This window comes from Pseudochaenichthys georgianus, chromosome 8 (genome assembly GCF_902827115.2).
Source record: "Pseudochaenichthys georgianus chromosome 8, fPseGeo1.2, whole genome shotgun sequence".
Classification (NCBI taxonomy): domain Eukaryota; kingdom Metazoa; phylum Chordata; class Actinopteri; order Perciformes; family Channichthyidae; genus Pseudochaenichthys; species Pseudochaenichthys georgianus.
The window spans coordinates 2,820,965-2,844,420 of NC_047510.2; the positions used below are offsets into that span (position 1 = coordinate 2,820,965).

At 40.8% G+C, this 23,456-nt stretch overlaps 1 protein-coding gene across 1 annotated transcript in view; it reads left to right on the forward strand.

Annotated features, from left to right (window-relative positions):
• The window catches only part of LOC117451052 (sodium- and chloride-dependent betaine transporter-like), an 82,941-nt gene that overhangs the window by 36,641 nt on the left and 22,844 nt on the right, over window positions 1-23,456 (forward strand). The window contains exons 6-9 of the mRNA XM_034089137.2: window positions 1,418-1,552; window positions 1,682-1,785; window positions 3,063-3,187; window positions 3,283-3,395. Of these exons, the coding sequence (XP_033945028.2) occupies window positions 1,418-1,552; window positions 1,682-1,785; window positions 3,063-3,187; window positions 3,283-3,395 (477 nt within the window). The remainder of the gene's footprint in view (window positions 1-1,417; window positions 1,553-1,681; window positions 1,786-3,062; window positions 3,188-3,282; window positions 3,396-23,456) is intronic.

A 23,456-nucleotide genomic window follows, 5' to 3' on the forward strand; every position in this document is an offset into this window, starting at 1 on the left:
CACACACACACACAGACCCCCCCACACACACACACACATACACCTGCTCTGTGTGCCACAGTACATCTGCCGCACCCCTCTCTGCCTTTCTCACACACACAGACCCCCCCCCCCCCACACACACACACACACACACACACACACACACACACACACACACACACACACACACACACAAAGACCCCACATATACACACGCACACACACACACATACCCCACAGACACACACACAAAGACCCCACAGACACACACACACACACACACACACACACACACACACACACACACACACACACACACACACACACACGCACATGCACACACACAGACCCCACATACACACACACCCCACAGACACACACACACACCCCACAGACAGACATACAAAGACTCCACAGACACACACACACACCCCACAGACACACACACACACCCCACAGAAACACACACACAAAGACCCCACATGCACAGGGGAGCAATACTGTGTTTACCTAGCTATCTTAATTAATGTTATCCATCTGAACTAAATCACATACTTCATTCATCATTCATCCATGGCATGCATTCTCTCTCTTTCTATACAGAGTCATATTACAGAAATAGAAATACACAAAACGTACCGTAGAAAGATGGCGAGTCGCTCGGCGGGTCCGATTGACAAACGCATGGTGGTGTCCGCCTTTGTTATCAGTGGACCCACTTTGCCGAGCAACTCGTCGAAATGGTCTTTGCTCATTCTGAAGTACTGGTGAAACAGTTCATCATCCAGATGGAGCGCTTGGACCAAAACGTGGTATTCTCCCCGTTGCAGACGTTTTCGGAGTATCAGATGTACCCAACAGCGACGCACACGATGTCGCCTCCCGAGATACACTGCATATACCAATGCCACCCTTGCTACCAAACCGGCATCCATTTTGGCTAGTGGATAGAAGAACCGGGCTTTTTTGTTTACTATGACCGGGGCGGAACATTCATGTGATTGGTTGTTGGTCGCGTTGCTTGCGTTCACTCCCCCAAGCTCCAGACACGCCCAACGCTAATTTTCCTAACAATGCCACCTGTAGTTTTGCAAAGAAAACGTACACATTCCAAGTTTGATTGGGATTAAAGACATTGTCCACTCTCCTCTAAAATATTAGACAGAACTCCAATGACATGCATTTTTTCTATCTGTGTTTGTGCCCTTGGATTTATATAAATGTATTTTTTACCCGTTACAACCTTTCTGCAGGTATCCTACCAGGTGCAGGATGTGCATCTCCTGGCAGCTGTACAATTGATTCCTCTTAATTCAAATGAGCTATCTACCATTGTGCATGTTGTTGTATTGTTCATGTGCAGTATAACATATTAAGTAGACCTCTACAAACAGGTCACATAATAAACATAGAGGATTTTTTTTATTCATCTCAGGTGGTGTATTTCACAGCTGTGTTCCCCTATGTGATGCTGGCCATCTTGCTGGTCAAGGGGTTGACGTTGCCGGGGGCCTGGCAGGGTGTGGTCTACTACCTGTATCCAGATCCTTCTCGCCTGGTGGACCTTCAGGTAGACCCTGCACAGTTGCACACCTACCTGAATTGAATACACAAAAGAAGGTAGATGAAACAAGATCCTCCTGTGACTGATATAACGCTGATAACCTAAATACGTGTTTTTTAAATCTTTCTTCATGAGGTGTGGATGGAGGCTTGTGCCCAGGTCCTCTTCTCCTATGGCGTTGCATCAGGAAGCCATATCACAATGAGCAGTTACAACAAAGTCACAAACAACTGTTACAGGTTAGTCATGTGATCAGTAGCTCCATTAATATATTGGAAGCTTTTGTTGATTGGGTTTCATTTTCTTTGAGTATCTGCCACGTACTGGGTTATATAATAATTAGGGCTGTCAAGTTAACGCGTTATTAACGCGTTAACGCAAAACAAAATTAACGCCACTAATTATTTTAACGCGATTAACGCATGTGTATTTTTTTTCCTCGGCTGCCCCGTAGTTTCAGAGCGCATCGAGTTTAAAATACCATCTGCTGACAGTCCCGCTCCTGCTGCCCGCTTGTGGCAGACCACACTTCCACGCTCACCGGCAGGCACCGACTGGCCATCGGGAGGACCGAGAGGGTGTGTGTGTGTGTGTGTGTGTGTGTGTGTGTGTGTGGCCCGAGCGAGCGAGAGAGAGACCTTACGTGCATTGTTGTTGTTAGCATCTGGTGCTAGCTAGCTGCGCTAACGGATATAAGGAGCTGTTTAAATGAAAACAGAGTCGCGACATTTCGCCACAACTGCACCGAGTACTTGACTTTATGTAGGAAGCCAGACAGAGGGACATTGTAGGAGAAGTCAGCACACTCATGATTGCAGCAACATGATTGCAGCGTCCAGGCAGCTCCCGTTCGAGCACATAGCTCCAACGATCCAACACACACACATATACACGCACACACACACACACACACACACACACACACACACACACACACACACACACACACACACACACACACACACACACACACACACACACCCCATTTGTATTGTATGAGAGAGGTTCCAGGTTGAATTGAGGCGAATATTTGTAATGTTCAGAGGTTATGTGTTTAATATAGAATATTTGTTATTGTTCAAATGATAATAAACATTAGCATAAAGCATATTTGTCCACTCATATGTTGATAAGAGTATTAAAAACTTGAAAAATATTCCTCTAAGGTACATTTAGAACAGATAAAAAATGTGCGATTAATTTGCGATTAACTATGGACAATCATGCGATTAATCGCGATTAAATATTGTAATCGACTGACAGCCCTAATAATAATGTATGACTACATTCAAACAATACTAAGAAATAGGGGATAAAGTGTAGCTGTGCTTTCTTTTGTAAATCTCAAAGATGAAAACTAGAACTACCTTAAGATATAGATACATCTAGGGGCAATAAGAACATCGAAACTACCTAAGGACGGATTGTCCGCTCAACAACATAAAGTCTATTACTGTCAGTACATTTTCCCACTGAGTTCTGCTCTGCATGCTGTGCTTTGTGTTTGTGTATGCAGGGACAGTGTGTGGTTATGTGTGCTCAATAGTTGCACCAGCTTAGTTTCCGGGTTTGCAGTCTTCTCATGTCTCGGATTCATGGCCGAAAAACAGGGCATTCCCATCGAAAAGGTTGTCACATCAGGTACGATTTTCAAGTGCAAAGCTACCATCTCTACCATCTCTCTCAGAATCAAAAGTACCCTCACAACAATTCAAATTTCTCTTCTGTCCTCGCAGGCCCGGGGCTAGCATTCATCGCTTTTCCTCAGGCTGTTGCCATGATGCCCGTGCCTCAGCTGTGGGCCGCATGCTTCTTCATTATGCTCATTCTGTTGGGACTGGACACTGTGGTAAGATACACCACAAACGGTTGGTGTCCTTCACATAGGATTAACTTAAGATATGCTGCAACTGTTTATGCTGTATCAGTGAACACACATGCAAAAACATTGGCAAATGTAATATTGGAGAATTAAATATTAATATAATATGATGGCAATGTAGTTGGTCAGTCAGTCGACCACTTTAATATACACTAAAATACCTTTAAAATGATGGATGGATTGCCATCAAACTCCACTTTCCAAAAATGATGAATTCCCTGACTTTCTTTTGACATATTTTTCTTTTAGTAAAAACTTACTACCTCTGACTTTTCATCCAGCATCCAAATTGTAATTACTCTTTGGTTCAAGATGGAACCAATAGCTAACATTCCTAACCAACTCAGCTATACTTGTCGATAGACTTAGAATAAGCTTTCTGGGCCAGGGATTGTAAGGCAAGGCAAGTTTATTTATATAGCACCTTTCAACACAAGGCAATTCTAAGTGCTTTACAAAAATGAAAGACATTAAGAGCATTAAGAAACATATTATAAAATGATATCTAGAAACACTCATTTAAAAACAATGATATAAAATGACATTTAAAAACACTAATTTAAAAGCAAAGATAAAAAGCAAAGATAAAAAGCAAAGATAATAAAAGTTACAGTGCAGTTTAATATATGAATATATGAATTAAAAGCAGCGACACAAAGATTGTTCCAGATATTTGGAGCATAATAACTGAACACTGCTTTACTATGTTTAGTTCTGACTCTGGTGACAGAAAGCTGACCAGTCCCTGAAGACCTGAGAGATCTGGATGGTTCATAATTTAGCAGTAGATCAGAAATGTATTTTTGGCCTAAACCATTCAGTGCTTTATAAACCAGCAGCAGTATTTTTTAAATAAATTATTTGACACACAGGAAGCCAGTGTAAAGACTTCAGAACAGCAGTGATGTGATCCACTTTCTTAGTGTTGGTAAGGACTCGAGCAGCGGCGTTCTGAATCAGCTGCAGCTTTCTAAAGGATTTTTTAGTGAGACCTGTGAAGACACCATTACAGTAGTCCAGTCTGCTGAAGATACAAGCATGGATACGTTTTTCCAAATCCTGCTGTGACATTAGTCTTTTAATCCTAGATATATTCTTTAGGTGATAGTAGGCTGATTTAGTAACTATTTTAATGTGACAGTTGAAACTCAGGTCAGAGTCCATGACTACACCTAGATTTATGGCTTTATCTGTTGTTTTGAACATTGCAGACTGAAGCTCAGCGCTAACTTATATACGTTCTGCCTTGGCTCCAAAAACCATTACCTCAGTTTTATCTTTGTTTAATTGGAGAAAGTTCATCCAGTCATTGATTTGTTCAATGCACTTACTCAGTGTCTGAATTGGAGCATAGTCTCCTGGTGAAATGGTTGTGTAAATGTGGGTGTCATCCGCATAGCTACAGTATGGTAACTTATTTTGTAGTTTTTCATTATCTGAGCCAGTGGTAGCATGTAGATGTTAAAGAGAAGAGGCCCCAAGATGGAGCCTTGAGGAACCCCACATGTTATATTTGTCAATTCAGATGTGTATTTACCTATAGAAACAACGTTTTTTTCTGTCCTTTAAGTAGGATTCAAACCAATTTAGAACTGTTTCCGAAAGTCCCACCCAGTTTTCCAGTCGGTCTAGTAATATGCTGTGGTCAACAGTGTCAAACGCAGCACTGAGATCTAATAATACTAACACTGAAGTTCTGCCACTGTCTTTGTTTAAGTGGATGTCATTGAAGACCTTTACAAGAGCAGTCTCAGTGCTGTGGTTTGGACGAAAGCCTGACTGGAACACATCGAAACAGTTATTTAAAGGAATGGTCCACTCATTAGATAATTAATCAAAACTTCAGTATTTAGTGAAACGTTATGTTTAAACCATACCCTGAAGAAATCAGCGATATTCCCCGGTAAATAATGATTTTATAGCTCTTTTTTATCAAGACCTGTATATTCCGTCTGGCCGCCGCCATGTTTGCCATTTTCAGTAGTCACGTGATGGTCGTGACGTCATCCATGCGTTCACTTTGTCAACACACGGAAACATGGTGGAGTATTTCAGTTCGGACTCGTCAGCAGAGGAACAAGTTTTGACCAATGTGAAGAGATTGGATGGGGGAATTCAGCCATACATATCAGTATGACAATACGACACCCTCTGTCCTAAGACCCTCACATCGTACAAGGAAAAACTTCCGAAGAAAACTCACAGTTTAAAGGGAACATGGGAGAAACCTCAGGGAGAGCAACAGAGGAGGGATCCCTCTCCCAGGACGGACAGACGTGCAATAGATGCCGTGTGTAAATTGAAAAGATAATACATTTGCAACATAGGTAGTCCAAATGTTTGGAAATGCATGTGTGTATAATGGGAAGATGATATAAGATACTATATGTATGCATGTAGTACCACCCTTGCTAGCGATTCCCTCTCTAGTTTAGCATACTCAGCTTCGTTGTCCCTGGCCATAGAATCACGATTTTATGGGGCCGGAAAAAACTCGGGTAAAATACACACTAGCCGGTACTACGCTATATGGAAAGGCCACCAAAAACTGTCCTGGCCTGGACGCTAAAGGACGTTAAAACGGGGCTAGCCGCTGCAATGGAAATGCGCTATAACATACCTTATTCTTACTCCGAGCACTACTTCTGCTCCTCCGTCGCTTCACACTTGCAGAGGGCGATTTCTCAACTGGCCGAACTGGTGTCCTGGTCGGTGATGACACCAGAAAGACCGATGGTACTGCATCTCCATTGAGTAATGGTTGTTCTTTAAATCCCATGTTATGTTTGATCATACTCTCAGAGTAGTCGTCCGGAAATGTGAAATGTTCGCTGCATACATGAGCCTGTAAATCTCTCGGTTCGGGCCGGCCACATTTCGCTAGCCACTGCCTCCGAATGTACTTCTTATGCTTACCTTTTGGCAACAGATGGAACCGAGCATTCCGTGGATTGTTCCTATCCGAATTATGGCAATATTTCGCGATACAGTGAGGCATATTTGAATAGAGAAACTACAGTAAATAACATGGAGATCAACGTGTCTTCGAAAACCAAACGCATGGATTACGTCACGTCCGGGAAATGGCGGCGCCCACAGTGTTGATGTTATTTCGGTATATAATCAGTTTAAAATCACTGATAATGTCATCGGATTAAAAAGAAAAAAAGAGAGACTGGCAGAGACTGGTCTGTTTTATCGGATGATAATTTTTAAAAAATGAGTGTCATGAGCATACCATTCCTTTAAATGCAAGAAATTACTCAACTGTTGAAAAACTACTTTTTCAATGATTTTACCTAGAAATGGCAGGTTTGATATGGGCCTGTGATTGTTCATTACTGAAGCATCTAGATTATTCTTTTTTAAGAGCGGTTTGATGACTGCCATTTTTAGAGCCTGTGGAAAAACACCTGAGTGAAGAGATGTGTTTACTATATGAAGTAGATCTGAGGCCATGCAAGGCAAAACATATTTGAAAAATCCTGTAGGTATAATATCAAGGCAGCAGGAGGAGGATTTCAGAAGTTGAATAATGTCCTCTAGGTTTTTATCATTAATCTGATGGAATTGTGTCATGGTGTTTGAATTGATGTTAAGTGGACACAGGGACAACACTTTTACTGTACCTGATACAGAGGCACTGACTGCTTGTCTAATTTTCTGAATTTTGTCAGTGAAGGGGGAAAATTCATTGCAGGCCCTGGTGGATAGAAATTCAGAGGCTACTGACACTGGGGGGTTAGTTAGTCTGGCAATGGTAGAAAACAAGGCACGTGCGTTGTTTTGGTTTTTGTCAATGATGTCAGAGAAGAAAGACTGTCGTGCATTTTTCAATTCAAATTTATAAAAGCCAAGTCTCTCTTTCAAAATGAACCCGGAGATTTTTTTTTTGCCACCTGCGTTCAGCTTTTCAACACTCTTTTTTCTGTTTTCACGGTCATGGCCTTTCTCCATGGAGATATTTTCTTTAATCAAAATGATCTACTAGCTCATTTACTGAGATGTTAGCAGGGGCAAATGTGGAAGAAAAATTCTGAGTAAACATTTCCCTAGTATTTTCAGTTAAATATCGCTTTGTAGTTAACTCTTTTTGAACAGTATTTGGGTGGTCTATAGATATTTAGGAACAGAGCTCGAGAGGAGCATTTCAGCTGAAGGGCCACATATTAAAAAGAAGCACAGTTCACATTGATGTCTTCCTGCATTGAATGGAATCATTGAACAAAATAGCAACTCCACCTCCTTTCTTATGCATTCTTTCCTGACTCATAAAACTGAAGTTGGGAGGGGTGGATTCGATAAGAACAGCTGCACTGTTATTTTGTTCAAACCAAGTTTCCGTTAAAAACATAAAATCGAGATTGTGCTCAGTGATAAAATCATTGATTAAAAATGTTTTTCCTGCCAAAGACCTGACATTTAATAAAGCTAGTCTAAGTTTGTTAATACACTATCAGTCAGGTTTTTTGTGACAAGCTCTGGCTGACATGGAATCACTGCTAAATTTGATAAACTCACACAAACGTTTGAGCGCTTCCTGTTTCTAAGCTGATTCACCGCTCTTAATCTATTACCTATCAACACATATATCGGCAAAGCTACTGGCAGGCTGGGCCCCGGCATGTCCTGGAAATAGTTGAGAGTGCCATACACCCTTGAGCCTGGACCCAGCACATACAGTTGCAAGAAAAAGTATGTGAACCCTTTGGATTCTGCACACATAGCGTTGTGTGTTCCTTCCAAACAACTCAACTTTGGTTTCATCTGTCCACAGAATATGTTGCCAGTAGTGCTGTGGAACATCCAGGTGCTCTTTTGCAAACTTCAAATGTGCAGCAATGTTTTTTATGGACAGCAGTGGCTTCCTCCGTGGTGTCCTCCCATGAACTCCATTCTTGTTCAGTGTTTTACGTATCGTAGATTCGTCAACAGAGATGTTAGCATGTGCCAGAGATTTCTTTAAGTCTCTAGCTGACACTCTAGGATTCTTCTTCACCTCATTGAGCATTCTGCGCTGTGATCTTGCAGTCATCTTTACAGGACGGCCACTCCTAGGGAGAGTAGCAACAGTGCTGAACTTTCTCCATTTATAGACAATTTGTCTTACCGTGGACTGATGAACATCAAGGCTTTTAGAGCATACTTGCCAACCCTCCCGATTTCATTGCCCTCTCCCGGTTTCCTCCCGGGGTCACATTTCTCCCGATGTCTGACCAAATCAGATTTACTCAGGACTGTTTCCACTCTGATTTTAATACAGCTACACCATTGTTTGGTTTCCATGGTAGCGCATCTCTTCAGTAGCGCACAACTGAAAGTCTGAGAGGGTGAGGAAGATAGTCACAGAAAACAGAACAACAATCGACTACTCGACCCTCTGCTCACTCCTTTCCTGTAAAATACAGTTCCAGCCCACACATATGCTCCATCAAGGATGGTGCTACAGGCCGCAAGGCAGTGCACTTACAACTACAATAAGCATGTTAATGTTAATCTAATACAGCTCCGGCGATCCCCCCCGCGCAGTGGTTTTGAAATGCTCCCGATTTCTGAGGTCTCAAGGTTGGCAAGTATGTTTTAGAGATACTTTTGTAACCCTTTCCAGCTTTATGCAAGTCAACAATTCTTAATCGTAGGTCTTCTGAGAGCTCTTCTGAGCGAGGCATGGCTCACATCTGGCAATGCTTCTTAAGAATAGCAAATTCAAAACTGGTGTGTATTTTTTATAGGGCAGGGCAGCTTTAACCAACACCTCCAATCTCGTCTCATTGATTTGACTCCAGGTTGGCTGACTCCTGACTCCAATTAGCTCTTGAAGAAGTCTTTAGCCGAGGGGTTCACATACTTTTTCCACCCTGCACTGTGAATGTTTACATGGTGTGTTCAATAAAAACATGAACACATATAATTGTTTGTGTGGTATTAGTTTAAGCAGACTGTGTTTGTCTATTGTTGTGACTTAGATGAAGATCAGAACACATTTTATGACCAACTTATATATATATATATATATATATATAGGGACATCTTGTATTGTAGTTCATATCAGTACAGTATCACTTAGATTGATTGAACTGTTCTGCCCTTACAGCGCGTATCCCTATGCGTAGCTAGACAGTTAGCTAACATTTAAAAGTCTTCTTTTACTTTGTAAAACTGTAACAATACAGAAATAAAACACATAAGTATGCAGGCTTTACATAACATATAAGTAGCACTGTACAAACGACACACATACTACTATTAGGAATTAGCTATCATTAGCATCATTATTAGCCTAGCACACGTCAGAATCGTCACTTCCTTTACTGACAGTGGAGGTGTCCTGAGAGTGGAGGTCTGCACCGGAACTGTCCTGAGAGTGGAGGTCTGCAGGGAGACCCCTCTCGACACTCCTGCCGTCTAGTGGGTTGCCAGGTTTGCGCACACGGCGCTATAATCACCCAATCACGTTTAGAAAAAACTAAATGTAATATCTCAATACAAAAACAAATGCACATATTTAATTTTAAAAAGTCAAGTCCTTTCAAGTCATCTGTCTCAAGCTTAAGTCAAGTCTCAAGTCATGAACACCAAGTCAAAGTCAAGTCTTTTATCAATGTTAGTCAAGCAAGTCTCAAGTCAAAAAATATGCGACTCGAGTCAAGTCATGTGACTCGAGTCCCCACCTCTGCTAATAGCCTATAAAGTTACGGATATTATAAAGTTATTTTCATTGAAGCAGGCGCCACAAGCTGCAGCAGTATCAGCAGCTGACACAACCCAGTCTCACGGCATTTCGTGTTCACCAACACGATTTTTAATCTATTGATTCGTGTTCACGATTTGCCCCTTTTTTTCGTGTTGCACAGCACGATTTTAAAAGCAATGTATTTCTACTGGTAATGTGTTTCGTGCCTGCAGGCTGCAGCACGTCTTTTTCTCCAGTCGGGTCGTGGAAGACCGGAAGCTGTGTGGTTCATAAAAACATGTTCTTACTCAATATCAAGCCACAGTTATTGCTTTTATTTTAAATCGTATAATTTCGAACTTTTGTTGTCGTCTGTGAGGAAATAAATGGGGCTCAGAGCCTCAGGATACTGAAATCTGTATTTTTTAAATCTTTTTTTCCTTCTAATTTGTTATTCTTTTCAAAATAACACACTGTTATTTAGTCACCAATAACACTCAATTATCCTTGCTTTTATTTATTGGTTTAATTCCATAATCTCGGGCTTTTTTGGTGTCCGTCAGGAACTGAATTTCAAATAAATATAACCGGAAACAGACGTAGGCATTTCGAGCGATTACCCAAGATCCTCAGCTATGGTTTTAAGCTCGTTGATTGGATGTGTTAGCCGCAATGCATGCTGGAATTTGGTGTTTATATTATATGAAATCCGGAAAACATTTTAAAAGTATAAAATAATACTTAATTCCGAGTGCTCTTGCTTTTCTCTTTGAAAGTCATCACATAACGGCATTGTAATACACGGTTCGGCTGCATTACATATTACAGATCTGCCGTAGTTCTTTATTTAGAGAGCCCTGATGAGAAGACCTTTGGAAAAACTGGAAGAAATGGCGCCGAAACTGAATACTTGACGTGGATCATAAATATATCAACAATTAAACAACATCTTCAATTTCTCTTCACACAATACGTCTCCTTGCAGTATCAACACTAATTCGGCTGACTTTTACATTTGATCTAATTCATAGATAGGTTATATTTACACCATAACGGTGCACAGCTGATAGAAAAGGACTGTAGCTTTCAAAGATATTACTGATTTTCTTTGAATGTAAGAATGTAAATACTGTGTCTGAAATAGTATAGCAATATGCTGTAAAATGATGTGAAAGCATGCATAAAACTATACATCTTCAGATGTTGTACATACACACTAATAATACAAAGTTATTATGGCTGTGTGCACCTTGTGTGCACCTCCTAGTGGTTAAAGCACGTTATTGAATTCTTGTTTTTATGTACATGAGTACATACTTTCATAGGGGGAAAGTATAAATATAGACATATAGAATATAAAAAATCAAGAAGATACTATAAGTGATCTCTACAATAAAACAGTTTAGTGCAGAATGTACAAAGATATTAATAGGAGGAGGTGCAAAACAGAAAAACGGATTAACCTTTATTTAAACATTAAATATTAAATATTAAGCCTGACAAAGTAATTAACGTCTAATATATTGCTTTCCTGCAATGTTAACTATGTTGAAGCACTTATTTTAACCGATATTATACACATTAATTATAATGTATACTATGTATGTAGATAGAATAAGAAATGTGCAGAATATGACAGTTTAATGGTGGAGGTACACACATATTGATAGATGTCTTGTAATGTACTGTTGAGGAACCTGTGACCCAAGTTTTTCATTCATTGCATAACTACACCGTAGTTGTGTATGATATGTCAATAAACCTTTGAAAATCTTGAAAGGGATGTGCAAAATAGCCATAATATACAGTCTTTAATTAACTATTAGTAGAGAATAACGAGTAATGAATATACTTTATTACTTGTTTCCATTCATGTCAATTGCAGATACATGTTTAGTCTTCTCAAGCACCAACTATCAAATATCTCTCCTGATTGTTGGCACTTGACAATCACCTTACCTGAATTTTACTCAGGTGTAACTAAAGTCTGATTTAAGGGTTGTTTATATTTCACATAATTAATCAGAATCTGCAAAGTAACTCAAATAAATGCAGTGGAGTAAAAATACCAGGTTAACCTCTGAATTGTAGTGGAGTAGAATTACAAAGTAGCAATGAGCTGTCATGTGGGTATATATTAATGCTGCGCATTATGGACACAAGCGGTTTTCACCCATTTATTAATTATATGTTTTACATTTGATAACACCAATGTGTTTAATAATGGCAACTTCTAATTGTGGGAAAAACGAAAACGTTCAGTCGAGACGTCCCATAGAACATTTTGCGAAACACAATAGCCAGCATGTGTAGTTCTGGAGGGGTGTTCGATTCCAGTTTTGGATAGTCTGGCGTGGTTTCGTTCCATTTCACACAGCTGTTTGACGCTCTGCGTAACCTTACGGGAACTGTAGTCCTAAACGATAGCTGGGGATTATGGGTAGTGTAGTGTCTTCGGCCATCCTAAACTCAGAATTGTTGACAATCGCAATGATGCTAGAAATGTCCCTTATAGGCCTACGTCTGTTTCCGGTTATTTTTATTTTGAAATTCAGTTCCTGACGGACACCAAAAAAGCCAGAGATTATGGAATTAAACCAATAAATAAAAGCAAGGATAATTGTGTGTTATTGGTGAGTAAATAACAGTGTGTTATTTTGAAAAGAATAACAAATTAGAAGGAAACAAATATTTAAAATACAGATTTCAGTATCCTGAGGCTCTGAGCCCCATTTATTTTCCTCACAGACGGCAACAAAAGTCCGAAATTATACGATTTAAAATAAAAGCAATAATTGTGGCTTGATATTGAGTAAGAACATGTTTTTATGAACCACACAGCTTCCGGTCTTCCACGACCCGACTGGAGAAAAAGACCTGCTGCAGCCTGCAGGCATGAAACACATTACCAGTAGAAATACATTGCTTTTAAAATCGTCCTGTGCAACACGAAAAAAAGGGGCAAATCGTGATGGTGAACACGAATCAATAGATTAAAAATCGTGTTGGTGAACACGAAATGCCGTGAGACTGGGTTGGCTGACAACAATGTCATCAAAAGCAGTGAAGAAATGGATGATGTTTCAGGTTTGTTAATCTAATGGTGATATCTGCAGTCAGCCAGAGGGCTGACTGAGTAAGAAGTGAAAAAGAGTGATGTAACGTTAATGTTATAGCTAGTAAACATGGAGTAACCACACTAAGTATACCCTTATGTTAGTATGTATACAGACAGGGTTGGGAGGGTTACTTTGTAAATGTAATCAGTTACTGATTACTGATTACATGGCTCTGAAAGTAATCCGAATACAGTTACAGTTACGTAATCAGATTACTTTTAGATTACTTTTGGATTACTTTCTTTTTCCATCACAGATGGGTATGTTTTGGTGAACAGGAGACACAAAAAATCAAAAGGAAACTGAACGTGTTTTTACTGTTTTAATGGCTTATCAAGAGCACAACTGAAACATAACATCTGAAACGATGTAGCAACATAATACACTCTTTGGGGATGCAGCTTGGGATGTGAGGAGAGTGAGGGACACGGCTTAGAACGGGCGTGTCACCTGTCTGTCCAGTGTTGGCAGGACATGAATTAAAATGTCGAACTCAGACTTCATTTTAAGGACATGTCGGCCAGGGGTGTAGAGCTATAGTTTAAGCACCGGATTGGCAAAACAGGAGAGTGTGTGCACCAGTCTGCCTTGATCTATGAATTCATGTCCGTGACACTCACAGTATCTGCTGCCCACAGCTGTTTTTTAGAAGGAACACCTCCTTCACTTCATGACATCTCTGCAGCGCCAGGAGGCAGCAGGAGGGTTAACTCCGCCTCTGAGAAGACGAGCGAGCCGCGCAGTGCCTTTCACGCACCGCCTTTCACGCACCGCCTTTCACGCACCGCCTTCACTGTGTTTACCTTCAGCAATAATCATTAGTAAGGCTAAAGACTAAAGAGCGACCGCAGGCTGATGTGTTTTAACCACACACACCTATATATACACTCACGCGATTTAAACGCAGACTTTTGTTCCTCCATGTTTCGTTGTTATTGTTTCACTGAGCGAGCGGACCCGCGATTTTTTTTTCAAACGCTATTTTGGTCCATCTGGGGCGGTAATAGGTTTTGTGGGCTGTGATGATTCGGCTGTTACTACTTGAATATTAAATGTTGAGAGGAAATCTTTCCACCAATAATTCCAATAAGTAATCCAAAATGTATTCACTCACTGTAATCAGATTACTCGTTTTTCAAATGTAACGCGAGCTGAATACAGTTACTTGATTTTTGTATTCTGATTACGTAACGCCGTTACATGTATTCCGTTACAACCCAACCCTGTATACAGAACATAAATAAAAATGATCCTAAGATATAACGTTTTTAATTTGTTTTCGCGCGTGGAATTATACCGGCTCTCGTTTCAGTACACATAACAACGGAACCATAGCAACGGAACTGACAGGCAACCCTCTGATTCAGACTCCGATTGGCTGTGACTGCATCCACTCAGAGTGTCCGATTCAGAAACGTGACTCTTACACTCATTACGTCACAAACAAAGATGGTGGATGAGAATAGATCTATAAAACGATAAGCAATGCGCCAGAATCAAGGTGAGACTATCCGCATCCTTTAAAACTCTACGCACATTCATTTCACCGAAATAAGTAAACAACTGTATTTGAGTGAGTTAAGGCATTAGTTTGCTTCATTAAAGGGTGTTAATGAATAAGTGTTATCCAGTGCCTTTTGTCCGCTTTAAGGTATTAACCCTCTGGAGTCTAAGGGTATTTTCTCGAATTTTTGATGTTTTCTTAAATCCCCTTTTAAATGTATTTCTTCTCACATGGCACCCCATGTGTTAATTATCAAAATGTTCAGGACAATCTCTGGTATTGCTATATATGCAAATTACTCACCTTAGAGCACTGTTTGATGAGATAAGTAGCTCAAAAGCTTAAAATGTTAAATCCGATTTTCGGAAAATCTTCAAAACTCTTGTGAAAACACAAATTTACTCATGTGATCGAATTGTTTTAGATTTGGTTACCAAAGTCTTAGGATCACAAAAGCAGTGAAATATTTGAATGACACTGTATATAAATATGTTATTCGTGTCTGAAATGAAAAAAAATTAATTCGAATTTTAAGTAAAACAGGTGTTTATCACTCTACTTTCATCACAGCAGATACATTAGGACTGAATAATGACTTCATATTACATACATGTGATGTGTAAAAATACAAATTGAGCATTCAACCTTTTTTTTTCAATCAACTATTTATATAAATATAAGAAACTGGAAAATCTAACTATTTACAACATTGAACATCAGAACATTCAACCAACTATTCATTATAAATGTCAAGATAGTGTCAAGGTCTTTGTCTGTCTTCCAAGACAGTGGGTCTGGCTGCTGTGTAGGTGGGGGTGATGGTGCATGGGCTGCTGTGTAGGTGGGGTGTACAAGTGCGATACGAGACCTCCATGACCTCCTGCTGGCTGGGTTGAAGGTGATGGCTGTGGTGGAGCCTTTGTGCTGAGGTGTATCTTGACCTGGTGGCAGCCGCAGATGGAGGTGGAGGCAGCTGTAGTGATGCTGGTCTGCTGGTCCTTGGTGGTGATGGCTCTGGTGAAGGCCCTTGAGCAACAGTAGATCTTGACCTGGGGGCCGGCACAGATGGATGTTGTGGCTGCTGGATAAACGCCACCTGTGGGCCACTAGGCCCAGGCAGCTGTGAAACATCTCTGTAAAACAAATTAAAATGTAGGACAATAATTACAACTAATTTCATTGAAATAAAGTTCAAGTAAAATGTTGCTCAAGCACAAATAACAATGCACACATAAAAAGAAAGTTTGGGAGGTTGCAGAAGAAGTCTCTCTCGATCTCTCACACACACACACACACACACACACACACACACACACACACACACACACACACACACACACACACACACACACACACACACACACACACACACACACACACACACACACACACACACACACACACACACACGCACACACAGTTCCAGTTACTTTACTTCAGTATAAAATCACAGACACACATATACATAGGCTACATCTGATTACAAAGTCTCATCTGTACAGGACAGTATGATAAAATAATCGATGTCACTGTAAATGTCTCGGTTGTGGGACGAATAAATGATTCATTTAATCATCTACACATGTAATCTCACTGTACACACCAAAATAACGTTAACACAGAGTAAACGTTTGCTAATGGAGTCTATTTTTATTTTTGAAGAAAAAGTTCATGACTATCGATAAAAAATATCAATAAACCTATTGTTCATGTTCGCGGTATTCCCCACACATTGCCAGTACACTATTACTGTAATATTTACACTTACCCATGTCCAAATATATCCTTGTTGTTGTCTTTGTGTTCTTCTTCTTCAGACGAGTCGAATACTTCAGGTTCTGAGGCTCTATCTTCACTGCTGCTAGCGAAAAAAATCTCTAGCGAAGTCGGCAACTGTAAAGTTTTTTTTAGCCATTTTCTCTGATTGTCTCTCTCTCCACACAGACGTAAACTGATGGGAGACATGTGGTTTATGTTTTCTTTACTTGGTGGGTAGGTCCTTAGTGATTTCTCGATGTCCATTGGTCATTTCAGACCATGATGGCTGCCGGCCGAGATTTCCTTGACGGACACACCAATCCACCAATCCCACGCAGTGTAAAGTCAAGCTGCTTTGAGCGGCCATATTGGCTGCTGTGCCATGGTTACAGTCTCACAGGAGATACCGCTGGAAAGATACCCTTCCAGCGATTCCGTGGATATCTGAATCATGTTTCTACTCCTTATATTCGAAAATATATGATTAATTACGTAAAATTATGCGCACTTGGACGCGCCGGCGCGTCCACCGACTCCAGAGGGTTAATGCTCTCAAAGTGCACCAGATTGATGCTTTTAACTTCAATACAAAGGGGGCATGCTCCCGGGGAATCATGCCCCCGGACCCCCCTAGAGGAGCCGACGACCCCCCTAAAGGATGTTCGGTCCACCCCCCACTTGGAAAAAATTGCACTTTATCCCTGCACCCCCCACCCAACAACTCCCGGAACTCATACAATCCTAAATCCACCACTGGAAGTCATCTGTAGAGAACGGAGGCATTTTGCTGCTAACTAGCTGAAGCTAAATAGCAGAGGTGTGGACTCGAGTCACATGACTTGGACTCGAGTCAGACTCGATTCATCAATTTGATGTCTTTGGACTCGACTTGACAAAATCACAAAACACTTGCGACTCGACTTGGACTTGAACACCAATGACTCAGGACTTGACTTGGACTTGAGCCTTCTGACTTGAGGTGACTTGATACTTTCATTCAGGGGTCTCCAACACGCCAATCGCGAGATGCTTCTAGAAGAGCAGACTCCAGTCGGGGGGAGCAGAATCTTCAGCCGTTCCTACTCTTGCTGTGAATCCATGCAGGCAGGGGCGGGACTTTATTTTGCTGATCATATGCGAGGACACACTAAGATCATACCATTATGTGAAAGAAGGGTGGGGGGCAGACGCTCCAAAGACAGCAGGTGTAGTGGTACAGGCCAGCTACAGAGCGACAGGGAGATGGGGAGCCGGATTTAAATGCAAGCGCGTCGGAAAAAGTCAAGAATTTAGCGAAAACCGAAAAAAGAAGCAGCATCTGGCTGCATTTCAATGATATTGGAGAAAGCAAAGCTGAGTGCAGGATTTGTCAAATGAATATAACCTTCAGAGCAGGTTTCTTTTTTTTGGTAATCACTTGGATTTATTGTCAGAGGTGGTTCAGGACTTGTACTTGAGTAAAAGTACCTGAGTGTACAATCAAAAGTCCTGAATTCAAAATGTTACTCAAGTAAAAGTACAAATATAGTTAAAGTACCACCTGCAGAGGGATGTAGATTCAGGTGTTCTTTTCCCCATAGAGACCGCCTCGCTGCACATTATCCCTGGCATACAGATAGATTGTGGGTCCCTTAAAACATGTTGTACACAGTGGAAATAAATATTCTGGTCACCTCAACATCAGGGATCTTATCCACTAAACTCATTCTGAATCAAACCGTCACGGTAGCCTTACCTTACTGATCCCTCTTAAAATAGAAAAAAACACGTTACTTTACCAGCAGAGAGAAAATGGATTATTAATGTGACTAACAAAGAGCAGTTTGATTATTAAGTATTATATCTGTTATTCGATGTTATTACATTTGGTGAAAAGCACATAATGACTTGTTAAAGACTCGTTTTGTCAAAGTTTAGGACTTGACTTGAACTTGTGTTTTTCCGTTACCCTCCTGCACTCACACAGAAATAAACAGAAAGGTAAGAAAAAGAAGACGACAAAGCCTAAAAATAAAAATGGATCTGAGCAGGAATCACAATTGAGCTCTAAAGGTACATTCACACAAAACGCGATGCGATTTTTTTCATGTGTCACGATTACATGTAAAGTAAATGCAAAGACGCGGATAGACTGCAGTTGCGCGAATGGCGCAATTGGCGCGTCATTGGTGAGAGTTAAAATGTTTCAACTCGAGCGACACATTTGCGTGATGCTGTCTCGCAAAAAGCCAATCAGCGTTCAGAATGTCTGACTCTCGTCACTGACGTTGAATCAGAAAACCAAAACAGCAGCCTTTGGCTCTGGGAGACAGCACACAGAGCTCACAGCTCCTCATATCTGTTCAGAAACTGGAGAGAAGTTATTAATGTACAAATCACAGAATGTCTGTGGCATGGTGAATACAGTCGCTGCTTTATTCATTTCTGTATGCCCCGCCTCCTCACCCGGGCGTCTTGTTGGAGTGACGTGACTAGACACAACTGACAGCCTTGGTAAAACGTCTGCGAGTAAAACGTCTGCGAGTAAAGCGATGCGTCCGATGTGAACGCACAATCAGGCTTGTCGTTTAAAAGTAGTCTTAGTGTTCATCCAAAATCAACTAATTAAGTTTTCTCAAGGAAGGTTGCTTCAGAGGGAAGCGTATTCTCATGTGGGCCACTCCTGCAGCTCTCCGTTGAGATTAGTCTCACTGATACCCCTTTCCCACCGAACCGGTTCCAGGGCCAGTTAAGATAAGATAAGATAGAGCTTTATTGTCTCCCTTAGAAATGTGTCTTGGGCATCGAGATAATACACATAAAACATTCAGGTCAATCAGTCATAGATACAGAACAGAGATTACATATCACAAGGCAAATAAACAAACAAGAAACATACAGGTACAGAACTTTCCCTATTGCACATATCCCTATTGCACATACATAATCAAATATTGCACTTTTCCCATTGTATTCATACACAAATCAATATTGCACTTTCCCTATTGCACCTATGCATAATGTCCGTCAAATTGCACATATCCCTATTGTGTCCATACCTATTTACACATAATGCACTTCCGCTATTTAACCTTCTTTTGCACAAACTACACTGTAAACATTGCACCTCCCAACAACTCCTAACAGCATAATCACAATTGTTTCTGACTGTTGAGCAGCTTGATTGACAGCGGAATAAAGGAAAACGTATACCTGTTCAATTTACAGTTTGGTAATCTAAACCTTCTGCCCTCGGGCTAAAGTCCATGAACATTAAGCAACTCAAACTCTCTATACAGGATGTGTTTGGGGTCGCATGGGATTTTACGGCCTTGCTTTCTGACCATCTCCTCAAATATCTCCTGAAGAGAGGATGGTGGAAGCATGCCAATTATTTTTCCGGCCCTTTTTATCCAGCTCTGGAGTTGTGATGTAGATTGAACTGACAAGTTACCAAACCATGTTGTGACGAATAACGAATAATAGACTCAATTGCTGCCCTGTAGAACATTAACATGATACATTTATCCACTCCACGAACCCTGAGCCGACGCAGAAAATGCAGGCGCTGGCTTATCTTTGAGCATGCCTGATCCACCTGATGGGCCCAGCCTAACTGAGCATCAAAATAAATCCCCAAATATTTAAAACGTGTAACCTGCTCAACTCCCTCCCTGTTGATAAGGACGGGGCTGTGATCACCGACTGACTTGGGGTCAAAGATCATTTCCTTGGATCATGTAACACCAGGTTGTGCGCCTCACACCACTTCACGACCTCTTCAATCTCAAGTTTATACATAGAAATGTCTGAGTCTCTAGTCAGTAGACTAAGTATGGCTGTGTCATCAGAAAACTTTATGATGTGGTTGTGTGTGTGCTGACTCCTACACTCATTTGTGTAGAGTGTGAAGAGAAGAGGAGAGCTAACGCAGCCTTGTGGCGCCCCTGTGCTTATGACCTGTGTGTCAGAGGGTCGAGTTCACTTTCACCTGCTGCTGTCTTTCAGTTAGGAAGGAGTGATACCATCTGATTAAGTAAGGGTTCACATCCATCTGATTGAGCTTCTTTAACATAATTTGGGGAAGAATAGTATTAAAAGCTGAGCTAAAGTCCATGAACATTAATCTAGCATAAGCTAAAGGATTTTCCAGGTGTTTTAGAATAAAGTGAGTTGTAGAGGTCAGAGCATCATCTGTACCTCTACCATCGCTGTACGCAAACTGGTAGGGGTCCAAGAGGTGTTGCACCTCAGTTCGCAAGTTCCCTACAATAATCCGTTCTATTGACTTCATAACTATTGAGGTCAAAGCCACTGGTCCGAAGTCGTTGTTGTCATGTGGGCATGGTTTTTTTGCAACTGGTATGATGACAGCTTTCTTCCATATTTGAGGGATGCTTCCAGAGTCAGCAGAGAGCTGGAATAATGGACTCCAGGCAGGGGTGAGCTCGTCTGCAAACGTTTTCAGCAGGAGTGCTGAAATACCGCCTGGCCCACTGGCCTTCTTAGTATGCAGTTGTTTGAAAACGCTGGCCACAGCACTATCATCAATTATTATTTTTCTATTGTGTATTGGGTCACAGGTTAAATAGGTTGACAAGTTATTACATGCATCAATGTTAGAAGCAGAATTAATATCAAAACGTTTCTAGAAGTTGTTAAAGGTGGGGTAGGTAAGTTTGAGAAACCGGCTCGAGATCGCTAGAATTTGAAAATACACAACCGGAGAAAATCTGCCACTTCCTTATAGAGCCCCTCCTCCAACACACACGAACGCGCACATGACCAATGAGGGCACGAGATAAGTTTGTGCCCCGATGGAAGGCTGACAGGCAGGTAGGCCATCGGTTGTACTTTTTACAGTATTTTTACAGTATTACTTCTACAGATGAATTTTTTTTATGGATTTTTTGTCAAAGCACTTAAGATATTCATTGCTATCGGGATGTTAAGAGCATTCCATGGAATATAACAAAAAGTGTATCTCGAGCCGGTTTCTGAAACTTACCTACCCCACCTTTAAATTAATTTGCTTTGTTAAGCTCATCCAGAACATGCATCTCCCTCTTGCCGAAGTTCAGATTTGTAATTTCTTTCACAGAGTCCCACAGTTCTTTTGAGTTCTTGGTTGGGAAAGCCTCTCGGACACTCAGACTATGTTGCTCTCGGGCTTCTTTAAGTTTCCCCTTTAGTGCTCTTTGAGCTGATCTCAGTTGTATTGCATCGTTCTTTTGAAAAGCGATATTTCTTCGTCGGATACACTGTTTAATATCCGATGAGATGTAGTCTTTATTGTTTGGATATATCCTAATGGTCTTTTTTGGCACAACAGTATCGACACAAAAATGAATGTAGTCTGTGATGGTCTCAGCGATGGTATCGGTGTCATTGTCCTGGTAGAATACTTCCCAATCTGTGGCCAGGAGGCAGCCACTTAGCTTTTCTTTATGCTCATCCTGCCATAGACTGACAGTTTTAGAGACAGGTTTACTTCTCTTGATGGCAGCCTTAAAGGTGGGGATTAGCTGGACGGTGTTATGGTCCGAATTTGAAAGGGGGGGTCTAATCCGAGCAGCATACGCATCTTTGATGTTGCCATAACATTTGTCCAGTATGTTATTTTTACAAATATAGGTGCATCAGGTTTGTTCTTTAACTGCTCGTGCACGCAGTCCGCTACACGTGAGGCAGCCTTTGATGCGTTACCATTGGGTGGGATGTAAACAGCACAGATCACATTTTTCTCATAGTCTCTAGGTACAGATGTATCACCCCAGATAGGACTCACATGGGTGTGTCCCAGTCAAAAGCCCAGCGGATGCTAGTGGCTGGGGGTGTTGCCAAATTGCTAGAGGGCATTGCCCAATTTCCCCATTTGTTCAATTACAGGATTTAACCATGAGATGGCGCTTTATTCACAAAATACACAAGGAAAACTGGGTGTTGTAGAAACATCAATATCTTAGATCAAATAAAGTATATAGTTTGCTTTATGCAGTATATTTCTTGTAATATTGTTGGGGTGTTTTTACACAGTACAGTAGATTGAAGTAAATCAACTTATACATTAAGATAAGATAAAATGGACCTTTATTAATCCCGTGGGGAAATTCAGTAGTTCAAACAGCAACAGGGTGAGAGTGAAAAACAGGACAGCACAGATTAATAAAATCAAAAATAAGATGAGCGATACAAATAATAATAATGAGAAACTATGAAATAAGAAATGAATAAAACTAAAATGTAATTATCATATCATATATTATAATGTATTGTATTATTAAGTAATATCATACATTAACCCCATTATAGCAGATGCCACATTGAATGGATGAACACATGTATGCATCAATAATTACAACAGAGTATTTCTAAATACAAGTTGTAAAAATACTTATATGTATTTAATATTAACCCTTTGGAGTCGACCGTCACGCCGGCGTGATCAGATCACATGACCTGTTGAAGCCGGTGCCGCATAAAAACAACAGTCCGGACAACATTGCAACGTTACAACGTCTTTGTTTCATGCAAAAAGACCCAGTAAACACGGAGATACGATGATATAAAGTTAATACATTTCAAAGGTATGAAAAATGGAAGCACATATTTGAATATCTTCGCCGTATTTTATCATTTTACGAAACTGAAAATACTGGAAACTGTAGATTATGCTCAACAGGATGTATTTACCAGGGAGGGGGTGAGGTAATCAGGTAAACGGAGTGATACGAAACGAGACAAAAATAGACGAAGAGGGACGGTGGGAACCGAAGAGAGACGGCGGGAAATGGAGAGAGACGAAGATATACGAAGACAGGCGGCGGGAGACGAAGAGAGGCTGCGGGAGACTGCGATTGAAGTAAAATGACAGACAAACATTGAGAATTTAGATATAGTTAGATATATTTAGAGTTTTGAAGACTCAACTATGATGAAGAGAACTCTGAACGTAAGTCAAGCTTTAAGCTTGTTTTTTTACCTGAAGGAGGAGG